Consider the following 24,367-nt stretch of genomic DNA (forward strand, 5'->3'; position numbering starts at 1 on the left):
TTAAAATGAAAACAATTGTTCCCTTTCTTTGTCATGAAGTAAAATGTAAGCAAGCTTTGCTTTTCCAGATTACTACCATTTGTTCCCCTTTGGGGTGGGAAATAGATTTGTTTTCTATTGACAAGATACTAGTAGCACTTATGACATCACTAATGCATTTGTCTTGAAGCATTACATAAATTGTTTTGCCCCTTAGGTGATCTGGGCTTAATTCTGGGAAATAAATGCTCTCTGGTAACAATTCTATATCCTTATTAGTTTCTGCACATCAAGTGGAACAGAACAAGATAAATGATATCTGTACTGAGGAAGATTAGAACCATCTGTCTTGCAGGAAAAAAAAGCCAGTTTGGTTGGTATCAGCTGACAGATTGTATACTCTGCCTGATCACTGTAAAGAAATAAATGAAGTGGTTAACAAAGAGCAGATTTTAATAGCTATTTCTAATACGCAATGACTACCAGCAAAAGATGCAAAACAGACTGCTTGCTGCACTAGTAGTGAGACAAATATTAATTAAATTTTTTCAGTTGTATCAATTGTGCCAGTATTTTTTGAGGGAAATATCTGATTAGTACATACCATTATGAATGCAGCTTGCAAATTTTGTCTTGCTTGGAGGTGCATGGAGGTACACCTCCAGCTTACCTTTATATACGTAGTCTCAATTTGTTGGAGGAATTTAACTGACTTCAAAGAGAAAATGCCTTCTGAAGCTGCTTCCTGTGACACAACAAATTTTCCACAATTCCTTTCCTCTTGGAAAAGCAAACCTATCATTTTAGTCTTTTGTTAAGTCCACTGAAGTAAAATTTGGGCTTTTACTTGCTTTCTATGAAATACTATTTCCTGAATATTAAGTTTGGGGGGGAAAAATAAAAAAACCAACCAAAAAACCCAACTCTTATTCAGTTATTAGTCAGATACTGAAATTACTTGATATTGTAACATTAATTCTTCATTTTATATGTCTTAATCTATTTTACTATTCCTACAGCATTGATACCTGCTTTTTACATAACTGGCTGTTGACTGACTTTTGTTTGTCTCTATAAAGCTTATATAAAACTTCTGAGAATTCTGAATCCTGGTAACAGTACCTTAAAACCTCAGTTACTCTTGTAGATAAGGTTGTTAAAAGCAGGTGGTGGATGCTCTTCTGCACTCTGCTACGTGTTTGTTGCCTAAAAGTCACACAGAAGTAAAATAAGAATGCTGGGTTACTGCCAAGAAATTTAACCTTCATGGTTTTTGCCCATAGATTGAGTCTCTCCTTTGTGCAGCACAAAATTTAACATGGATTTAAAGGCTTTCGACATTATTTTCTCTTTATACAGAGTGTAAATTTAGTACCTGATTGAGAACAAAATGAATATAAAGGATTTGATGCTAATAACACTAAGGTCGTGGGTTTGATCCATAACCATTCAGTTAAGGGCTGGGACTCAATCCTGGTGTGTCCCTTCCAACTAATAAGAAAATATTATATTTTATATATATATTTATATTTTATATTTTTATATTATATGTATAATATTATATAAATTATATAAATATAAGAATAATACTATAAGATTATTCTTATTATAAAATAAGAATATTTTGCGATTCTGTGTGATTTTTTTCAGTGCAGTTTACATTCTGGCTTGTGGCTAATATTGTGAGATCCTTTTCTTTTTCTGATAACTCTTTGCTTGTAAATAATTTGTAATCTGTCTTTGTGTGAGGAAGCTTAAAAATTAAGCTTTCTTTTTAAAGAGTTCAGTTTCTTGCTGTGCTTGTAATTTTAATTGCTCTGTGTACTTGATGTGAAAAATATCTGCAAACAAGCTTTGAAGCAGCAGGATAAAACATTTAGGTCTGATTTATTTTAACTGTTTGATCTAGAGGCCCATTTCCTGAGATGTCTGTGGGCATGCTGGTCATAGAACAAGCAGACACTGTGTAATTATTTTGTCATCTCTGTATTGCACTCTGGTGGCATACAATGGAGGTGTAGAGATAGGTATCACTATTCTATTTTTCATTTATTTTTGCCAAACAACCACTTGCAGCAGCTTCTGGTTTTACCTGTTGATTAGAAACAATAGCACTGAGGATAAAGTAACATGAGCTGTTAATCTTTTATCTGCTGAGGAAATGCCCTATGTAGCTGTACTATCTGCACACTGACTTTCATATGTGTTTTGGAAGGCCTTTGCGGATTTTTGTAAGCGTGATTGTCACACTTGTTTTTAACTTAAGCCTTATTTTTCATTGCGGGTCTGAGTGCTCAGAAGTTAGAAGTTATTTCTTTTTAAAAGAACACTTTCAGAGTGTCTGAACATTGGAAAACTGTAAGCGAAAATAACCTATTATGGGCAGAGTGGCAATGGCCTATAACAGATGTATAAACCTGTGACAGAACTGGAGAGCTCTTTCAACATGAGTCTAAGGGTATTCCAAAAGTTTCTTCAAGTTTCAGATACTGGGTTTCAGAACTTCAGCAGAGATAGTATGATTATTTCTTATAAGGTAGTTAATTCCTTGTGTCCTTATATGTCCTTGTATTATCTGTTTACCAGGATGTCAGTTTAAATATGTCTTAATGATGTTGACATGAAATATGTTCTCTCTAGGTTTACTGCCCTGACTGCTCTCAAGATAAGTGTTGGTCTTCCCAATATTTTAGACAGGCTGGGTAAAAGAGCGTATCTCCCAGAAGGGCCACTAAGCATATTGGGTTGCAAATTGTCTTTTTATTCAGGGGTGGTTACTGTGTCTTCCTCCCCACAGACACATAGATTTACACAAAATACACCAGTGAAATTATTCTTGATACATGTGGACAGTGAAGCAGAGAGCATTTTGCATTGGCTCTGCTTTTCTATTTCTATTTTCTATTCTATTTCTATTGAGTATTTGTATGCCACCTTCCATCCCATTTGGGGGTACAAAACCAAAGTAGCATTCATTCCATCTACAGCATCTGAACGTGGAAGAGAGAAAACAAGCTAAGAGTCTAAAGTATGAGAAATTTCTAGCCTAGAGAAGATGTGGCTTGTAATCCAGACAGGGGTTTTTTTTGCAAGTTGTTAAAGTCAATTAAATTATTTCAGATGAGAATTTTCTCCCACTGGATTTTAATCAATGAAATGATGGTATAAATGCTCTTTTATGTGGTTTGACATCACTGTGGCAGTCTGAAGAATAATCAGTAGAAATTATGAGGATGGTTACCACTGACTAGTTTATTAGTGTTATCAGTTTCACAGTAACTGACCTTTTCCCTCTCTGCCTCACTTCTCTTCATCTGTCATGATTCATTTTGTAACATTGATTTCCTTTTACTATGACAGTTTGTATGTGGCAGACTTCAAAATCCCAATCAGCCCTTACAGTTGCTTACACAGTGTTGAGAAACTACTAGCCATATTTAAAGAAAAAAAGGGAAAGTTATTTCTAATTGGGTCCTCTTGAGAGCGTTATAAAATTTAAAATGTCACTTGCAACTAGTACCCATTTATTTTGGAATACTATATCTAATTTTTAAAATTATGCAATCAATACTTTTTGCCAATAGAAGTTGCTAATGTCACTTTTTTATTATGATATTAATTCATTAAATTGTATTGATATGATATACTATGATATGAGTCTATAAAATCATGGTCTGATTGGTATAGGATACAAGTGGTTGAAAAGCATGCTTGGATGTGCACCCATGTATCCACATCACAGCTGCAGTTCTCTTGTGCTATGCACAGCAACCTGGCTAGGAAAATTACAGTATCTCTCTTCCTCCTGTGCTAAAGGTGCACTTGAGACCCTTTATCTGTAGTTTTTAGTGCTAGTATAGTCACGTAAACCATTCCTACTAAAGTTTTTATGGCTATATAGATGGGCCCTTCGTGTACTTAAAATGAATTAGAATTTATTCCCTAAGACATGGCACTTGGATGGTGAATGGTTGTTCACCTGATATGTGTGATGTGCACCTGTGGCTTGTTTTCTCAATAATCAGCTTCTCCCATCAGTAAGACTTTTCTAAATAAACATCAGCCCATCTCTGCTGAATGATACGCTTTTATTAGGTCTTATTACCTAACAAAATTCTATAAAATGTTTTGCAGTGAAAACGAATACCTACTGTTCTTAATTCTTACTTCTGTTCTGCTGTAATGAGAAAATATGTAATTTTAAAAATTATTGTAAGTTCTAAGAAAGTAGAACTTGGCGTTTTTAATAAAATCTGCATGTTAATAGATCAAAAGTCTTTCACTATCCCAGTGTGACTGACATTTTCAATAGAACACATGCAGAGGAAAATAAGACACAATTACTAGGAAATTGACAGCTGAAAATGGGATATTGATTTGAACTGCAGTCAAACATGATTTGGTTTTCTTCTAATTTCAAATCATTTTTTGTGGTAGGCTCCTGAGTCTTTTCCTATATACATATGTTTTCAAATCCTGACTTGCTTAAGGTCAACGTCAGGCAGTTTCTTTAGGCTTTGGTTTTGCCTTAAGATCTACCAATAGTTGATCGCCAGTGTAAAGCCAGCACGTCAGTATATCTTGGTCATTCAAAACTACTCAAGCTACAGATACTCATTTAAGATTGGCATGTTAAATGGGTAAACATAAGGATATTGCCCATGAATTGTTTTAATTTTTAAAAGACTAGTTCAGAGGAGTTGCCTGAGTGGCAAGGTGTTTAAGTTTGACACTTAGAGCATCCAAAATTCATTTAAAGGTATATACTTTTTTACAGTCAAGCTTTGCGTGTAACTGATCAGATGTCAGGTTTGGACGTGCTAAAGCAGTTTTTTGATGCCACAGGGTAGGCAGGTACCCTGCCTTTTGTCTGCTTTTTATATGCCAGAGAATATGCCAAGAGAGGTGTTCCCTGCTGTGCTACACAGTGGCTACAGAGATCCCTGAAAAGAGCTCAGGTGTACTCCAAACTGTTTTTCCTATGGTTATTCCAGTAGGTGTAATTTGTGTGATGAAACACTATGTAGCAGGACAACTTTGGCCATAATTTCTGCTCAGTTTTTCTTTTTCCTTAAGGAGAGTTTGAAATCCAGAGGAGTTGTGGAATTGCCCTGGAACACTTAGAACACTTAGACTAAGTCTTTTCATTAATCAGATTCCTCTTGTAATCCTAACAGCTACAGCACTATAGTCTATTGTTTTGCAAGATGAAACTATAACAAGTAACAAAACTGATATTGGAAATGGAAAGCATGAATGAAGATGTGTTTTTGGAATAAAGGAGTACAGAAGAAAGGAAACTTTTGGCGTTTGAGAGAAGTAATAGTGGGTTTGACATAAAACCACAGAGGTTCAAATGGATTTTGGAGCACATGTTCTGTGTATGAGCATGTATTGTTATTAAGTTTTCTCTGCATAAATTATGACTGAATAAAAATTGGTTTACAAATCTCTGCATCAGTACTGTAGCTTACTTAGCATCCCCAAACACATCTCAGGGCTTTCTTCATGCTACGTTTCAAGTTTATGGACAAAAACTTCAGTAATAGCACGAATTTTTCTTTTAGCCAAGTGTCACTAGACCTGTGGATTAGTATTCCTCTGAAACCATTGTTTCTTGGCTGTCGCATTTCCCTATGTACACAGAGAATGTTCATCTCTGATTCATAATTCTGAAACTTCCCTCCAATACATCTGTTTTGTTTGTTTGTTTGAAGAACTTAATTTAAATACAGTATTGTGTTTCATTTGGTTAAAATTCTACATCTAGATGGAAGAAGCTTGCTCAACGGAAAGGAATTACAGGCATTTTTCTATGCATTTCATTCCACCACTAGTTTTTGGATGGAGAAAGCTGAGGGCTGTTCCTCCCAAGTGAAAGAAAAAAGATCTAGTTAGAAAAGGATATGAAAAATGTTTGATAATGTTATCTGTCTATAATATAGAAAACAAGTTGTTTTCGATTGTAGTAGGTTATTTATATGAACCACTTGAAGATATACGTGGAAGTACCCTTGGGCATCTGGAATTTGATATGACAGTCTCCTGCAGCATGGTGTTTGTTTGACTTTATTGCTGGTGACTTATCTTTTTCTTTCAGCACTTGGGTTTTAAAGAGCTGTCAAAGAATAACAAGTGTGAGGGGATTTTTGTTGGGGTTTTTTTTCGGGGTTTTTGTGTGTGTGTATTTGTTTTTAAAGAAATCATGTTAGGATCCTTTAGTTTACTTTTCTGAGTCTGAACTTACAGCCTTCTTTTTATGCCATGCTTACTTCTTTCTAAACACTGTGCATTTTGTTGAACTGTCTGCTTTTCTTCTTCTCCATTGTTCCCTTTCGCAAGACCTATATTTCACCAGCATAGCCTTGTCCCACTTCCTTGCCATGTGATTCTCCAAATTGAAGCTCATTTAGGGTAATACTGTGCATCTTGGAAGCACAGGCCCTTTTCTGTGCTGACAGGCAAACAAAGGATCCCTTAATACTTTTCACATATGTGGAAACTACACCTATAATCATACTGAAGATGAGAATAAAGTCATTAAAAGGATATTACATGTCATTATTTTATCTTATCACGTCAGCCCTCAGCAATTTACCAGGCTTAGGATATCTGGGACCAAAATGGGTCTAATTAATGGGCAGTGTACTTGTTTACTTTAGAATTTCCAACTGTCTTGTAGGTGACAAAATAAAATCTAATTATTTTGATATTTTATTAAGTGGTTTGTCAGCCATTATATAATTACTTCTTCTGAAAAAAATAAAACAAAACAAAACAAAGAAATCTGAAAATTATGGCTATCAGAAAGGTAAAGCCTGTTGATATTTTTTGTGAGAACAACAATTGCAATGTAAGTCTTGAGGAAAGAGAAACAGATGAAATAGTACTGTGAGACTATAGTGAATGTTGTTTTTCCTACTGTGTACAATTATATGTAATTAGATCTGTCCTTTTTTCATTGTGCTATCTCAAAATTATTTCTACCTATCTAGGTACTGAATTAACTTGTAAATAAGATAGCAAGATCAACATAATCTGAGGAAATAATTAGTAACAATTTAACAGAAATTGTTCTGTTCAGGCTAAATCAATAGTAATAGAGATGAATAAATGGATGGAAACCTTAAGTAATTACAAATCCTTTAAATTATTCTTGAATTAGAAAGCTGGAGAAAAGAACATATTTAATTACTTTTAGAGATTCATTAGAAGAGAACTTTCTGAATTCACTCTTTGTTCTTTCTTCCCTAGAATACACTCTTTTAGGCAGCTGGTATTCTGCTTCCTGTACCTTGTTGAACTTTTCATCCAACTTGGTTAGCTAGCCTAGACATACAAACCCACATACTCAGTTTTTTCCCCACAACATGAGTTATAAACATTGCTGTTTATAGAAGAAGATTTCTTTTTGTTCTGTTAACTAACTTTTCCACTCTGGTTTCGGACTGCTTATTTTTGCACAATTCTTATTTTTCATCACTCTAAGAAGGAAATTCTTTTTTGTGTTCTGTATAGTTGAGGGGAACTTTTCAGAAATACAGAATTTACCTTACTTACTGAAAATGTACCAGTAGGTTTAGACAGGGCATGTAATTTAAAAAAAATAAAATAAAAAAATATATATATAATAGTCTACTTTTTTATTCTTCTACTATTTTATTCTTCTTACTAGAGAAAGTCCTACTTGGACACATGAATATATTGACTAGATTGTACTTTTTACATTATTGTTTTAATTTTAGTTGCAGAAGTATTTCCTTATGGATTTTTGATATATATTCAGGATCTATAAAAGATCTGTTGTCTTCAGTGTTTTCTATATTTGTAATGGTGGTGTTGCAGGAGAGTTATTAGCTTTATGATGCATCATGAAGATGGCAAAGAGGTGTCAATATTCACTGTAAAATTACTACAACTAAATTAGAATTAAGCAGAATGAATTGGGAATGCAGGTACTCTATGGATCACCATGGAACTGCGAAGGTCAGGGATTCTTAATCTGCAGAGTCCTGCTGGGACTTCGATACCTCTTAAAACTTAACACTGCAGCTTTGGTTGTCTGGACCTTGAGAAGCACATTTAGAAGTATTCTGCATCAAAGCTTTTGCTAATTGACCTAAATGCTTTAATGATATAAACTATTACTAAAGAAGACCATTCTCAATCAAAAGCCATGAAAGATTGCCTTCTTAGTTAGTGTTTTGGATTTATAGACCACTGAGAGATTGAGTCAATCTTAAAATATATGGATTACTTGATTTTGTTTAACCTATCTCTCTTCTTTAGCTGGAAAGGCAACTAGTACTGCAGAACCTAATGAGAGAGAGACAAACAGCCATGCAGATTGCTTGGACACGAGAATTTCTCAAATACTTTGGGACATTTTTTGGACTTGCTGCTGTTGTTTTAACAACTGGGTATGAAGTTTATTCCCTAACAGAAGATACGAATATATTTTAAATTATAATTATAAAATTATAATATTTTCAATTATATATTTCTATTTTTCTGGATCTTGCTTTTGCATTACAAGTAGTTATTTTTATCCGTAATTGCTCAGAGATTGATCAAATGACAAATGGACTCTGAATTCTGTCTGCTTCTGGATGTGTTTTGGTTATGTCTGTATTGAAGATTTATTTAAAAGCAGAGACATGAGCTGACAATAAAATGTATCTGAAGTACCAAAAGTCTAAAATAGAAGTACCAAAAGTGTAAAATAAAAGTTGTTTGTGGAAGGGGAGTATTTAAAAGCCATGCTATTTTTTTGTCTGCGCTGAGATTTAATGAACAGATAGTGAGTAGCATATCCTCCATCTGGATTTTCTAAATGCAGTGAACAAGTGGACATATTCTGAAGTCTAGTCACTTAAATTTGAATCAACTGACCCAAGGGAAAAAGAAGCCTGGCTAATAAAGCTATACTGCATAGGGAAGAACTTCTGTAGAGCCCTACAGTACTTTTGGTTGATAGTATGTTTTTCTTGTGCTGTAACATGTTTAGAGGGAATGTAGGAAATATTTTTGGGTTTGTATACATGGTGAAGATTAAATGCACCTTATGTTTTATGGGTTCTCTGTAGACCCAGATGCATTTGGAAATGAACATAGAATCTACCTTGTTACATGTTGCAAGTGGTTGGGTATATGTGACTGCACATGCATGCTAACTGAGTTAGATCATATCGTTAGATATATTCAAAAATCACAAGTGCATTTTTAAAATACTCTTGGGTTGAGAAAGAAGGCAACCAGAAGACAAATGTTTCTGAAAAAATTAAGACTTGTTCTTTGATTAGAGACTTCAGAAATATACAAAAGTCTAGACAGTTAAGATCAGCTGATACGCTGAATATACTAAATAATTTTTTTCTTTTTTCTTGCACAGAGCAATAAAAAGGAAGAACCCAGCAGTTTTACTGCCAATACTTCCCTTAAGCTTTGTATTTTCTTATCATTATGATGTGGGCTATGGGACACTGTTGCAAAGGATCAAAGGTATGTAAGTCTGTCCTGTTGTCATGCAGAACCAAGCTTCAGTTAACCTGTTATGTTTTTTTCAGTGGCTAGGAGAAAACTTGTAATAGATATTTGGGGTTTTTTTGACAGAAATATTATGTCTCATTTTTTCCTTCTGTTAAAATCAGATATTTTGCTAGTCAAGAGTACTCACTGTACTTCTACAGCACTTATTTTCAGTTAAGACTGTCAATTTCTCCACTTGTTTCAAAATATTTGAATGCTAAGCTTATAAATACAGCTGATGTAAGAATTGCATATTTGGGAGAAATGACAGATCTAGTGATTTCCTTCTGAATTCCACTCCAATGCTGTTTTTTGGGGAAAGAGTTAGGGATTATAAAATGAAGGAATGCAGACATGAATCACAGCCTAACACCTTCATGACCAAACACAGTAGTCAGGTGATGACATCACTGTAGTGTCCTGCTAAGACGGAAGAAGAAAGGTGAGTCCCAGAAAGCAGGGTCTTGCTTCACAGTTGTCCCTTGTCTATGTGATTAAATTATATACATTGTGTTGAAGCTTATGGAGATGCATTTATGTTAACTCTGATTCCCAGTGAAGGAGTCTGGCTCAGTGAGTGTTGACTGCAGGTGAAGACAGCATTGGGCCATGGCTTGTCACCTTCACAAATTGTCTTAGTTAACTAGCTTGTTTGTCTTGTATGCTACTGGCACAGCCATATTGAAACAAAATAAAAGTCTGTTTCAGCTCTTGATCTTTAGCCTCCAGATCTAGCCCTACAGTTTCCTAACTCTGTATGCTTCACTGAAAATAGCAGTAGGTTAATTAAACAAAATCTGTTGTAGTTTCTGCTGCATGCAGGTGCAAATACATTTAGGTGATGCAGGAGTGTATACCTGTGAACATTTCCTCAACAGCATTAAACAAACTTCTTTGGATTTTAATATGAAGGGTCAGCTAAGAAAAGGGAAGAAGGGGCAGTTCTTGCAAATCAAGGTGTTGAAAGGGAGATTAGTACACACAGAGCAGAATTAGCACTTGGAATTTAGGATTTGTATGTAATGTGCTTACTGTGTACCGTGCGGTCGTTTACAGATTGAAGAGGGGCAATATGGTGTCCTATTGCTTTCCAAATGGGAAGTTGTCTTCATCCCTTCAGATCTGCTAGGAGAGATTCAGCAGTTTGCAAGGCTTGTGATAGTGTTTCGCAGAAAAGAAACTGTAGAGCTAAATACAAAATAAAATTGAATATGCCAAACTAACTCTGTCTTTTCCAGAACGTTTTTTTTTTTTTTTTGACAGAAGAAGTGTGGTAGATCCATTATAAACTCATGAAAGCATTTGATGTGGTATTACCTAAAGATAAAGTTAATGTGAAAGACATGGAAATTAATAGACAGGTAAGCATGGGAATAAAGAAATTATATCAAATTTTGTGCTTGAAAAGGAAGGTTAGGCTTCAGCAGGGTTATTAACAATATTCCTCAATATTTGCCCTGGATCTCCATTTGTGTTATAGTTGTAATTGTGACTAGGTTATCCTGATCAAATCTTTGGGTGACAAACTTGATTAAGTTCATCAACAGAGAAGAAATAAACTGTAGTGCAAGAAGAGCTGATGGTCTGCACAAATGAGACAACAAAATAGGATTCAATTTGATAATGTCAGAAAAAAATAGGGACTGATAGGGATTTCTACCACCAGGGCTCACCAGATGGAAATGGTAGAAAAAGGGAAAACTTGAATGCTGATGCTCACAGAATGAGTATAATCCAATAGTGTGATGAAATTGAGAGTTGAGCAAAGTCTAGAAACATCAAGCATGGTTTCCTACTATCACAACATGGCTGAGGTTGGAAGGGATCTCTGAAGGTTGTCTGGTCCAAGCCCCCTACTCAGACAAGATCATTTAAAACAAATTGCCCAGGAAAATGTCCTAAAGGCTTCTGAATATCTCTGGGGATGCATATTTCACAACCTTAGTACAAGTAATAGTACAGATGGGAAGGTGCAGGAAAATAATAACTCCTGTGGAAATTTACATGTAATTTAGATCACTTCTGTAAAGGGAATCTGGAATTACACTGAAGAGCTAAAACTATTGGAAATGACAAGCTGCCTTGCAAGAGAAAAAAAAGTGATTAATTTGTTTAGCTTTGTAAAAAGACATGACAGATTTGGGTCTACAGATACTCCTTAAAGGATGGGATAAAGGAAAGTAAGAGAAGGAAATTAAACTAATTACCAATATCAGCACTAGATTAAAAGGAAGTGGAATAGCCTGACTGAATCTGGTCTGGAAATGAGGTTCAGGAGTTCATTTTTATTTTAAGGTTAAAATTACGTAGTTGAAGAGAAGGTTTTATGACACAATTGACCTGCAGCCACAGCACTTACTCTCAATACTCAGCTGATGCCCATGTTCACTCCCATGGCTTTGCCAACCACTTCTCTGCTCGTCTATTTATCCTGTTGGTGCATGCCGTGCTTAATCTGTCTGGTGTAATAATGAACATATATGCTATTCTCTGTACTGTTTTTTCTTTATCTAGTCTCTTTCCTCCAGGGTATACCTATCATCACCCTCATAGCCAATTCCCTCTCTTAAAATAACTTGCAGTTATTTCTGTGCTGCATGGTGAACATTGTATCTGAGCCACCTTGATCACATAGGTTTGCATATGCTGCCTTTCATCCTTTGGAATTGTTAATACCCCTGAAAGGTTTCATTGTTTCTCTTTCATTAGGCATTTTATCTCTGATCTTGTTTACAGTTTTTTTCTTCTGTCTCTAGCCTACTTGACCAGGAGTTATCTCATTATTTTCATAGTCTTCCACACTGAAATATTAGAAGGGTATTTTTTCCCACTTTATAGCTTGAGCTAATTAAAACTCTAAACTGACAACATAGGGGGAAATAGCTGTTTTAAGTTCTGCTTGTGTTGTTGGAAAGCCCTAAGTTTCCAGATCTGTGTATCAGGACCTAATCTTTTGGATATGTCAGGGTTACAGAACAGCCATCAAACTATGTGTTCTAAACCTCTGAGAACACAAAGAATCAGTCATGGACCTGCTATCTGTGTTCATGGCCTTGCTGTTTTGCTTTTCCTCCCAGTCCAGCACACACTTGTGGTGTTTTTCACACAAATTATTGGAGGAGGAGACAGATTTTATGGCCAGCCTCTAATTGCACAGAACTTCTCCACTAAGCAGTGGAACTCTGGCTACCTTTTCTAAGATTTAGATAGCTGAGTTCTTATGTCCTGAGCAGTGAGTGGGGCAATGTCCTCTAGTACATGTGAGGGACAGACACAGCCTGTCTGCATCTCTGTCCCCAGGATCTCTTGCTAGTTCATAATCAGATGCTGTGTGCAACTGACTGATGTTGTGGGAGTGGTAACCAGTGTTGGATATTACCGATGGTCCCAGGCACTGTAGGAGCATAGCAATGATAGCTGGGAGATGTCAACACTCAGACCTCCTCTATAGAATGACTGCAATCTTGACTGCATTGCAATAATCAGTCAGGCTGATCACACATAAATTTTCAAACAGTTTCAAGCCACTGCTATAAGGATCACTAAACTGGGACTTAAGGCATAGATAAACAAAGATTTTTGGCATGGTGCCAAATGGCATGAGGCAAAACAAATGCATTCTTTGGCTAATCTTCTTCTTATATCACAATCAGACCACCACAACCTGTGTATGATGTTCAGCCTGTATCTTTGTTTTTTGGATTCTCTGTCCTAGAAGTTTTCATTCCAGGCTTACCCAGAGCATTTTGCACTCTACAACTTTTCCCTGCTATGCTTCATGTTTCAGTAACTGTCTTAGCAAATCTTTTTGTGAGCAGTGTGCTTTGACCAATGCTTCTTCAAGTCCTGTGCTGCCCACATTCTGACACTTCTCAGGCTAGTCCTGAGGCACAAGAAAAACTGTGCCCAAATATGGTACATCTGTGGCACTATGTTTATTTGTTAAAACTTAATGTGTACACCTTCATGTGTTTGTCTGATCCACTTTCTTCTCAGATTCCTAATTACCCCACCAGTCCAAAATTCCTTAGAGACAATTTTGCTGATATATTGTCATCAGATTGTTTGTGAAATACATAACTAAGACTTGCTATTTTGCTAATGTGTTCCAAACAAGAACAGCTAAATTAGTTTATTACGGCTTTTTTTCCTCTTTCTTTGCTTTCTGTCTGTAAGGCTGAGGAAATTGACTTTTTTTTTTTTTTAATAGGTGAAGCAGAGAACATACTTGATACACAGAGCACTTTGCTAGAACTGCCAAAAGGACCTCTCACATTTGAAGATTTGGAGAAAATCAGAATATCTCAGAACAATTTCTTCAGAGAAAAATAGGAAGATGGTATTAAAGCTACATATCTGAAATGTGATTATAATACTGCATTTCAACATAAATAAATCATTAAAAATTTGGTAAGATTATGAGCTTGTATAAAATAAAAAATTAATTAATTTTTTTAATAATACTTGCAAAAGCAATTTGTTTCATATTATATGTATCTCTTAAAAATATTCATTGTTCTGTAGTATATTTTCCTTGGTTATAATGAAATACTGAATTTGCATTGTCTATTCAGAGTCTGAAAATAACTTTCACCTGCAGTAAAAATGTCTGGTGCTGACCAAACTCAGTATGGTAATTGGCAGTTATAAGTTTGTATAAATATATATAAATTATATAAATAAATAGATACCAATTTCAAATGTATTTCAGGATACACAGCTCAACTTGAAGTCAGGAGCAGGCAGTCAATTTTTTTGAAAAATAAGACATTTTTTGTTTGCTGTTCTTTAGCCAGTGAAGTCACTATCTCTGCTCCAAATTCTGATGGAATAAACAGCTTTTATCAGAAGTAGGTTCAGAAGTAAACACACAACTTGCTAACTGTGTTTTACTCTTAGGGAAAACTATGTTAAAGTATGACCAGAGATAGTTTCTGAAAAAGAGGAAATAAATTATGTAGCTATTTCCTGAATCTTTTTCATGCTTGTCCAACATTCTGAAACTCAGGATAATTTGGTTTTTGATAATTGAAATCAGAGTTTCACTACTAAGATGAATATTAACTTAGGCTAACAGCAAGCAAAATTATTAATGCATGTTTTTATAATGAGTAGATCCAAGTGGCCTTGTAAGTACTGAAAAACTGTGGGATTTTTTCCATGCCTTTACTCTAGCATGGTAATACTGAGAATATAGTTTTAGTGTACTTTAATGTTCTAATGCCACACTTGGAAAAAAAAATAATCTTTCTGTATTGGAAATCTTGTTTAGAAACAGATTATTTTGTGTTCTGGATGGAAATTGTTCTAGCATTAATCTAATTGTGGAATGAAAAACAAATGCTCAAAAAGCATCCAAAAACGAATTAAGCTGAAGTCTGTACTGAAAATTTGTTGACTTAAAAATTAAGTTCCAGCTGGAGATAATGCCCCAAACATGATTTTGAAGACTGCTTAACTAAACTTAGAACATTGTTACAGTAATACTGGCAAATATATAATGAAACAAAAGCTTCTGAATATAGAAGAAATTAATAGCACAATTTCCAGTTTGACTTCTGAAAGTGTACTCACTTCTGCATTCAGTCACTTCTGTAATTGTTTCTGTCTTCTGCAGGTTGACAATGCATACTGTCTGTAACTGATTTCAAATGAAATATGTTTTAATAGTCAGTGTAATAAAATGAACACAAGTACTCCACTTTCTTCTTCTGTTTTGAATAACAGAGTGTTTGCTGTGCTTCCTCCAAGTTCTGAAATCCACCTTCCTTTAATTTTGAAGAAGTCTTGTATGTTTTGATATCTGTCATCTATTGATACTCTTTCTTCCAAAAATGAAAAACAATTGAACCAGCCTTTTTGGGTATTTCTGTGTCTCCGTCTGTGCCTTTCAGCCCACATTTTACTCCCATGAAAGACATTTTCAAAAGAGAATGGTTTTAACAGACCATACAACAGTTTTACTCATAAATCTTAGAAACTTAGGAAATACCCTAATTGTATCCACTGTGAATTAGGAATCAATATCTGAGTGCTCATGACAGATTCCTGGTTATGGTGTTTGATCAAATGCCAGTGTTAAAGGGAGCAAAATAATGGTAACAGTTTTAGGGGGTAATAAAGTAGCTGTATATTACTCTATCCAGACTAAATTTTTTTTTTTTTCCCCCAAAGTTCGAATTTAGATCAGTAACATTAATCTATTGCAAGACTCTACACCAAAATGTGACTTAAATGGGATAAGTTCAATTCAGTATAACACAGAATCAGTAAAATACACCAAATTTATTAAGGAAAGGGGTCTAAGCAAGATGGTCTAACCCAGATACAGATTTAAGTGGGGTACATAGAATATGCCAAAAATCATCAAGGAGTTAAGGGTTATTCACCTTTATTGCCCTTATTTACACTGTTTGCTTTACCTTTTTATTTTATAAAAAAAAGCATGCTTTTGTTTTGAAGAGGCTCATTCTTTGTTGCAGAGTTAGTTATTCTTCTGACAGTGTATTAATCAAAATGGTTGCATGTGCTGTGCACAGTCATATCTGTCACACAGTGACAGATACAGAATAATTGAATGGTGTAACTTCCTTCAGAGGACAACGAAAGAAAACAGGAGTTTATCAGTGACAAGGTTTACATTGGGTAAGTACATGTTTACAGCACATGTTGCCCATAATCGTGATATTTTTTATAGAAATAAATAAAGCACCTAAAACATCCTGCTCCTTTTTTGTCATTTGTGCTCAACTGGCCTCTGCTTTTAGACTTACTTCAATAAATCACAACAACTGTCTTTGTTTCCATGAATCACTGGGGAAAAAAAGGAGAGCAATTCCAGGGGGAGCTTGTTCTGGCCTGAAGGCACTGCTCTTCCTACCTTAATTCTGTTGGGTTTTTCTGGTTATAATGTCTGATAGCCATATATCCTGAATCAGTATTTGGAGCAGGATTGTTCTGGAAAAGTGAGAAGTCAATCATGATTAGAATGTCAAAATTAAGCTGCGTTCTAATTACAGATATATCTCATTTACAGAACCCAAGGAAGTGCATGCTACCTGCAAGCCACAAGTGCCTCCACCTCACTCTTGTTTATCTGGTTGTGATAGTGTATATGAGGATATATATATGTATGTATTGAGGAGAAACAAGCACAGTCACTTTGGACAGTCCAGTTTGGGCCCCTTCCTACATGCTTTGGAGTTTTTTTATTGCTGACTGCTGTCACTGCTTTTAAAAGAAGGGGAAAGCACTTACATGGAAATACACAAACAAAACTGTTTCTGCATTATTATTTATTTTCTTAATCAGACTTGGACTTCATTATGGAAAAATGCATGGATTTCTTTTTAATTATGAGCTTTCTTAAGATATGCTGTTTTCTAAACTGCACAATGCACTAATGAAAGTAACTGGGTAATGCTTGTGCTTGGTCACCAATAACATTGATGCAGGGGTATTTCCCATTTCTTGCAGAATCCTGTATGGTACTAAGCAAACTTCAGAAATACTTTACATTCATGTTCGGACAGCTTTCAAAAACTAAATTTTTCTTGCAGCAGTGAATTGCATGAATTTGAAATGAAGCCTCTGGAAAAAGTCTAATGAAATCAGTAATTTTTTTGTCTTATTGCCTATTTTCTTTGACTGACATTTGGGAGTCATGGGAATAAGGCCTTAATTCAAGGTATTCAAGGCTACTGAGGTATTGTTAAAGGATATCTTTTTTATTTAGCACCAAGTTTTCCTGAAACCTCCTTTACCTTCTATAACCTTTGCTATTGCTCAACAGATTAATAATTTAGTGCAAGAGAGAAATATTACAATAATCTTTACGGTTTTTTAGAAATTAAAAGACACAAAATACTTGCATGGAGCCAGTTCACTGGATGTACTTGCCTTGAAACATCCTATAGATCATGAATGAATATTAGTTTCTTTGCTCTGCTGTTGTTTTTCCTTCTTTATAAAACAAACACTGAGTTACATAGTTGACTTCAGATTTGTTAAATATTATTAATCTTCTGCACGTTTTGTTTTCAGTAGTAGTTTTTCTAGTCACTGCCCAATTCAGGAGGTACTTTTCTTCTTACCTTCTCCTGGTAGTGCTTTTTCACATTACTACAGCTTTCTAGTCACTGAAAACAAATCTGTTGTCTGAAGAGTCCATGCAGAAGTCTGCCTGATGTGATGGTATTTTCAGAAAAAGTCCATGAGACCAACAAAATCAAGGTGCTGCTCTCAAAGTGCAAGTTGTAATCACCCCTGCACAACTTCTGTCTGTAACAGAAGTTATAGGACTTCAGCTGAGCAAGGAACAGATCAAGGTTTTGTTTTTAGGGAGTTTCAAATTAGCAGCCTCCACTTCTGTGGATCGCATCCTAGCAACGCTCTGGATGATGGTGCCTACTGTTGAAGAGGTACCACTGTTTAAACACTTAAGACTGGACCAGAAAGAAAAGTGTCTGGGTTTTGGCTGAAGTGGAGTCAATTTTCTTCAGTGGCTGGTGTTCGTCTGTGTTTTGGATTTGTGCTGAAGAGAGTTGATAATAGAGATATGTTTTTATTATTGCTGAGCAGATAAGAGCCAAGGTCTTTTCTGCTTTTGGTACTGCCACACTGGTGAGGGGACTGGGGGTGCTTGGGAGGAGGTACAGCGAGGACAGGTGACCCAAAATGAGCAAAGGGATGTTATGCTAGTATATGGGGGGCGGGGGGAAGGCGGGAAAGGAAGAAGGAGAAAGCAGGGTTCATTTGGAGAGATGGTGTTTGTCTTCCCAAGATAGCTGAACACCTGCCTGCCCACAGGAAGCACTGAATCAATTCCTATTTTTCTTCGCTTCTGTGTGCAAGTTTTGCTTTCCCTATTAAACTGTGATGACTTTTCTTGCTTTTCTAAGTCTCTCCCCAGTCATACTAACAGGGGAATGAGCGAGTGGTGGTGTGGGGCTTGGTGGCTTGCTGGGGTTAAACCACAACAACTTTGCTCACTATTTTAGCCCTCAACAGCCTTATTCTAGATCCATCTCAGTGTAAAATATCCAAGTCCTCCTTGAGGAGCACAATGGAGTCTATAACTTCTCTGATAGCACGATCATGCACCTTTCTACATGTCTTTCTACATATCTGTAAATGTATGTCTTCTGTGTGCTCTCCTTCTAGATTGAGTTTTGAGGGTTTTAATATGCCAACAATACTCAAGGGATTGAAAGCATAGCCCTCATGCAACATGATACGTAAACAACATCTTCAGAGTATTTCAAGAGAGATGAACTTTTCTGATTCTCTACAGTATGACTTTTATAAAAAGGTGGCAGCAATCACTTCTTGTCCTATTGTGCTGGAAAAAAAACCAAAAAAACAGCCAACCACAAGTGAACAAACAAATCTAGAAATAAAGTTTACTTCCACAGAGTGCATTGTTCTGCATGGAGTCCAAAGACCACCACCTTTGTCAGCAAGAGCCTGCTGGGCCCTATGTGGGAGACACACAGATGTGTGTCTTCAAATTTCTAGGGTGCCCACATTGGAGCCAGGGTATCTCTAGACACTTGGATTCCTACGGCTGCCACTGAACTCAGGCCTCCAGTACAACAAGCCGGAGAGGAATCCGGGCTTCGAAATCCCCCTTCAAGTACCCACAGCTGAAGTACTTCCTTGAGGGTGCATTTCTTTTATTTCACTTGTTTCTGTCTTTTTATGTCAGCCAACATTTTTAGGACATAGAGATAGTTATGGAGATTCTAGACCTGCAAGGGGAAAAACAGTCGAGATTAAGTTTTTCACTTTTTCAAAGCAATACGAAAGGGCATCGGCACTGCCATCTGGCCGCGAACAGGAACAGCTGAGGTCCAGACCCAGCGGGACGAAAAGGAGCGTGTCTCCGGAGAGGTGGGGGCCGGGAGCCCGAGGAGGGCAGCCGAAGGTGAGGTGCAAGGCTGCGTGAACAGCCGCGACAGCTAGCTAGGGCAGAAAGAGGGGAAGGCGCTGCCCGAGGGCTCCTCGACGGCTGTTTCGGGCACAGGGACCGCCCGGCGGGGGACGACAGCCGCGGCACCGGGGAAGGGGAGGGGGCTCGGGGCCGGGGCCGGGGCGGTGACTCAGCGCCTCCCGCAGCGCATAAAAGGCGAGCGGCGGGCAGCGGCGGGGCTGGGCTGGACGCCGCGGTCGGGGGCGCTGTGGAGGCCGTCGGGTCTGCTGGGAAGGCGCCCGCGGGACGGGGACGGCGCGATGGGGATGGCCAAGCTGCGACTGCTGTGCGCCGCCGTGGCACTGCTGTGTGCGGCCCCGCCGGGGCAGCCCGGAGCCGTGCCCTCCGCGGGAGAGGGGGACGGCTACGGGGTGAAGCTGTGCGGCCGCGAGTTCATCCGCGCCGTCATCTTCACCTGCGGAGGGTCCCGCTGGAAGCGGCTCTCCCTGCTGGCGGTGGAGCCGGCGCCCGCGGCCGGTGAGTGTCCCAGGAGCGGGGCCGAGGGGCAGGCGGCTGTCGGGGCGCTTCGCTCGCTGCCGAGCCATGGCCTGCCAGGAGAGATGGAGAGAGCGGGAGGGAACGGGGAAGGGCGAGCGCCCCGCGGAGCCTCTCGCCCCTCCCGCCCTGAGCCGCGGAGGGAAGGTCCCCGTCCCTCTCTCGCTTTCCCTCTAGATCCTAGTTGGCATTTCCAAGACTTTTGGAAGGGCGCCCTGAGGCTCAGAGGGAAAGGAGCGGCAGGCGCTGGGGCATTATTTGCCGGCATAATCCGCAAAGTTTTTGCAGTTCGGAGATGCCGCGCGGCTGCGTAGGGCTGTCGGCTGCAGAGGAGCTTCTGCTATAAAATCCCACAAAAGCACACTTCTCCCCTGTCTTGGCCATGTGGGGAGGACTGATGCGCCCCGGGGAGCTGTGGAGAATGCCTGTCGCTACGGCTTCTCTCCCTTCCCAAGGCTCCGTAATTCCTCGGGCGGCGGAAAGGAGCGGGGTCCGTACCGGGGCTCCCTCCCGGCCGGCAGCTCCCGGGATGTGCGGGACCGCGGCGGATGGGGAATCGCGGGAGATGTTATCAATACTCTCTTGTGCTGCTCTGCATCAAAGAGCTGGCACGTGGGAGGATGGACTCTGGTACTCCAGGTTACGATCGGCACAGCAAGAACTGCTGCATGGTGAAACAGTTATTTTTGGGTAAAACATCCCTCGTAGTTTTGCTGCCGCGTGCCCCAAGCCCGATATATTAAGAATTTGTTAGTAGGTGTCTTTTGGGCTGTGTTGTCCAACTGTGGTAATGTAACAGTAATTTAAGTGATCAATTTATGTTGATATTTGGAATACTGAAAAAAATAACGTTTTTTTAAAAAGACAAAAGTTGGAATTATGGCTAAAGCGTGCAATGGAAGGGATTCTTTATTTTTCTGATTAAACACACTTTAGTGAAATAACCTAAGACTTAAGGCAACTAATGAAGCCAGCATTCTGGGTTTTCTGGGAATTTTTTGTCTTTTTCTCCCCCCCGAACAAGCTGTGTAAAAGATAAAAGTAAACTTTGTAATGATAACAAATAACTTATGTACAGCCTCTGTGGGGATTATGCTCCTTCCCAGCAAATTTTGCTTTCCTTTTTATTAACAGCAGCTTCTGAGAACAACAATCACTAAGGAGCCTCCACTATGCTGCATGATGTCTCAGAAGACTTCTCCATCCCAAAAGACTATTAAATAGCAGTCACAGTCTAATTAATAAAGTACCTACAGCAAGTGGCTGTATTTTTGCACATACTCTGGCAGCCATTCTGAAATTAGGTGATGAAAAGATGAAGAATTATGTGAAAATTAGGTTCTATACACTAATGAGCCATATATAAGTAAATATGAAATTTGCTGGATGTTCTCATGTTCTTTCAGAACAAAAAAAATAACTATATCAACAGCATAAAGATCACAAGACAAAGACTTATTTTGGATTCTTTTAAAATTAAGAATTGAAGAAGCTGCTTTTCTTCACATTAGTTGAAGTAAGCAATGCCAGTTGCTTCGCAGAAGTAAAATCAAAGGAAATAAAAGGTGAAATGAAGTAGGGCTGGGTTTTTGAGAACACTTTAGTCAGATGAGGCATGTCATAAGTAAATTCTGCAAGCCCCTGATATGCCTTGAGAAGTGAAAGAAATGAGTGAAAAACATCATTTAAAAACAGCTACAGAAAAATTCAAACTAAGAATCAGTTTACATGCAGTCTTTTCTTATTTAGTCCTTACTACATTTGTTCTTCACATGATACTAGTTTGTAAGGTTGTGCACAAGACAAGAGGGGTCTGATCTAATTCATCAGACACATAGCTCAGTGGTGTTTCTGGATACGTCTTTGCAAGAAAATTCTGTTTCTGTGGAAAATTGAGACTTCTCTATCAATAACACTGCAGTTGTGACAGGATGCCTTTGTTCAGGTACAGTTGTTTCTGTGTATTCTGCATGTCTAACAGGAGGTATAGACTTTAAAACATAGATTCAGCTAAAAGTGAGCTACAAGTAAGTTATGGTGTGGAGACTCAAATACAGACAATTCTCTTACATAATGGTGTTTCAATTATTACTAACTGGATGGGTTTTGTTGCTATTTCTTAGAGCTGTGTAATCCTTTTGATATTCCTACAATCTGAATTTAAGATAATTCTTCTCTTTAAAACAGATTCTGCACAAACAGCAAGTAACAAACTACTGGGAAGCTTCAACCTGCAATCAGTTTTGGATCCTGAAGCAGAGCAGCTGCAGAAAAGCAGCCCAATTCTTGGATGGGAAACATTTAAGGACTTGTATAGTTTAAATTACTATAATGAATATGTACCTTTGGCAGGCGACTTAAAAAAACTTGTTCGCCAGGTAGAGGAAGCTGTTCAGAAGGACAGGGGGGGAACAGAAAATACAAATCCCATGGAATTAAGCAGCTACCTTTGGGCCAGGTATCCCAGAAGAAAACGGGAGTCTCTGGGTTTGGCAGGAATGTGCTGCAAATGGGGCTGTACAAAAGCTGAAATCAGTACTATATGCAGAGTTTAAAATCCTCTCTACACTTATGCATGAAATCAGTGTTTGTTGCAGTACTACTTGATTGATTACTTCATGGAGGAAAAAACTCTTGCTGTGTTTTATCTTGTCTATATGTGCCAGTCAATATAGCTGGTTTTCTTTTAAAAAACCCTAAAAACAACAAAACAAACAAAACATAAATGTAATTGTAATGAGTTTGTTTGGCTGCAGTAACTTCTGATCTATATTTTTTACTAAGTCTTTTAATTTTAATGTTGAGCCTTTACACATATTATGAATGTATTATATCTTTGTAACACTTTAAGAAGAACTTCAATATTTCATTAAAATGTAATTATACTACGAGTTGCCAAATTATTCTTCCTCTGTCAAAAGAATGAATATAGAATCATAGAACAGCTCATGTTGGAAGGGACTTTGAAGATCACTTAGTTCCATGCCCCCTGACATAGGCAGGGACATCTTCCACTGGATGAAGTTGTTCAGAGCCCTAATCAAACCTCAGCCTTTAACATTGCCAGGGATGGGGCATCCACAGCTTCTCTGGGAAATCTGTTCCAGTGCCTCACCACTCTCACAGGGAACAATTTCTTCCACAATATCTGACCTAAATTTTCCCTCTTCCAGTTTGAACCTCTTTCTTCTACTGCTACTAAGCTTCTAATGAAGAGTCCCACTCCAGCTTCCTTGTAACATCCAACAATATAAAAATGGGATTCATGGTACAAAGCTGTACAGAAAGAACATCTTGCCAATTGAATCCCCACTTGACACAGACTCAGGTTGCTGATTATTTTGACCACACGTTTTCCATTTCCTTAGAATTACAAAATTGTTTTTATGCATATTTTTATGTTATCTTTATAGAAACTTTACCACAACACAACACTTGCAGCCCGAATTTTTTTTATATATTTATGTATAGGCTTAAATAGTTAGAGAATTAACACTTCAGTCATTCCTTGTTTATTTTACTTCTCCAATTTTTTCCTACTGCTGCTGAGTGAGAGTCCTGGATGTGCATCAAGTAACTTGCTGTACAGACACTCAGACATCTCTCTATGTTCTTACGGTATGCTGGTCTACATTAATTCAGATGTAATCCTAAGTTGCTAATTGCTACTGCATTTATGAATAGCTGATTTAATCCTTGTAGATTCTAATCCTTTTCCCCTTATGCATGTTTTTCTCAGCTGTAAAATTTTGTATGTCTAGCTGTATGATTCATACACCTCTATGATGCTCATAGTAATTTATCTTCGTAACAGTAAACTCAAAGTCTACTTCAGAACACTTAGGCTGTGTGGTTGATGCCTTTAGCTTTGTTCTTCAAATTTTTGGACTACTGCTCCCTGCAATTATTGCCTTTATTTTCTCTTTGTTATTGCAGCAATTAGGCATCTATCAACCCTCTTTATTTTTTAAGACATCAGTCTTATTCAGTAGAGATTGGACAGAATGGGTATTCACTGTGAATGCTCTTATCTTCCACATGAAAAGAATCATCTGTTCTTGTAACAATATTTCTGAAGAAATGAATCATCTTCTTAAACATCTTAGTTGTAGTGACTGCAAGATGCTTTTTGCCACTATAAGTGGAAAAAGCAACTGTGTGACATTCTGCTACAGTTGCGGGTGGGTTTGTTTTTACAACAGATTAGCTAAACATCTAGAGCTTGGCTTCTGGCAACTTCTCTTCACAGACAGTTTTGGGTTTGGAGACTCTTTGTTTAGATTAGGATTTCCTAGAAGATTGCAGGAGTTGTTTGCGGAGAAGTATTCCTTATTTTTGAGCAGTATCAAGAACTTTTGGAGTTAGGATTACTTAGTAGTAAGGTGAAGAATAAGA

General features: G+C 37.6%; 2 protein-coding genes across 2 annotated transcripts in view; both read left to right on the plus strand.

Annotated features, from left to right (window-relative positions):
- PLGRKT (plasminogen receptor with a C-terminal lysine) overlaps window positions 1–16,248 on the plus strand; it is a 28,336-nt gene extending 12,088 nt beyond the window's left edge. Inside the window, exons 2-4 of the mRNA XM_058827847.1 lie at window positions 8,269–8,399; window positions 9,371–9,480; window positions 13,718–16,248. Coding sequence (XP_058683830.1) covers window positions 8,269–8,399; window positions 9,371–9,480; window positions 13,718–13,839 — 363 coding nt within the window. The 3' untranslated portion in view covers window positions 13,840–16,248. The remainder of the gene's footprint in view (window positions 1–8,268; window positions 8,400–9,370; window positions 9,481–13,717) is intronic.
- Window positions 16,249–19,674: 3,426 nt separating this feature from the next.
- On the plus strand, window positions 19,675–22,755 carry LOC131573233 (relaxin-3-like). The gene is made up of 2 exons (XM_058826981.1): window positions 19,675–19,954; window positions 22,160–22,755. The coding sequence occupies exons 1-2, from the start codon at window positions 19,738–19,740 to the stop codon at window positions 22,525–22,527; spliced, it is 585 nt and encodes a 194-aa protein (XP_058682964.1). The 5' UTR covers window positions 19,675–19,737; the 3' UTR covers window positions 22,528–22,755.
- The last annotated feature ends 1,612 nt before the right edge of the window (window positions 22,756–24,367 follow it).

Source organism: Poecile atricapillus, chromosome Z, assembly GCF_030490865.1.
Source record: "Poecile atricapillus isolate bPoeAtr1 chromosome Z, bPoeAtr1.hap1, whole genome shotgun sequence".
NCBI lineage: Eukaryota > Metazoa > Chordata > Aves > Passeriformes > Paridae > Poecile > Poecile atricapillus.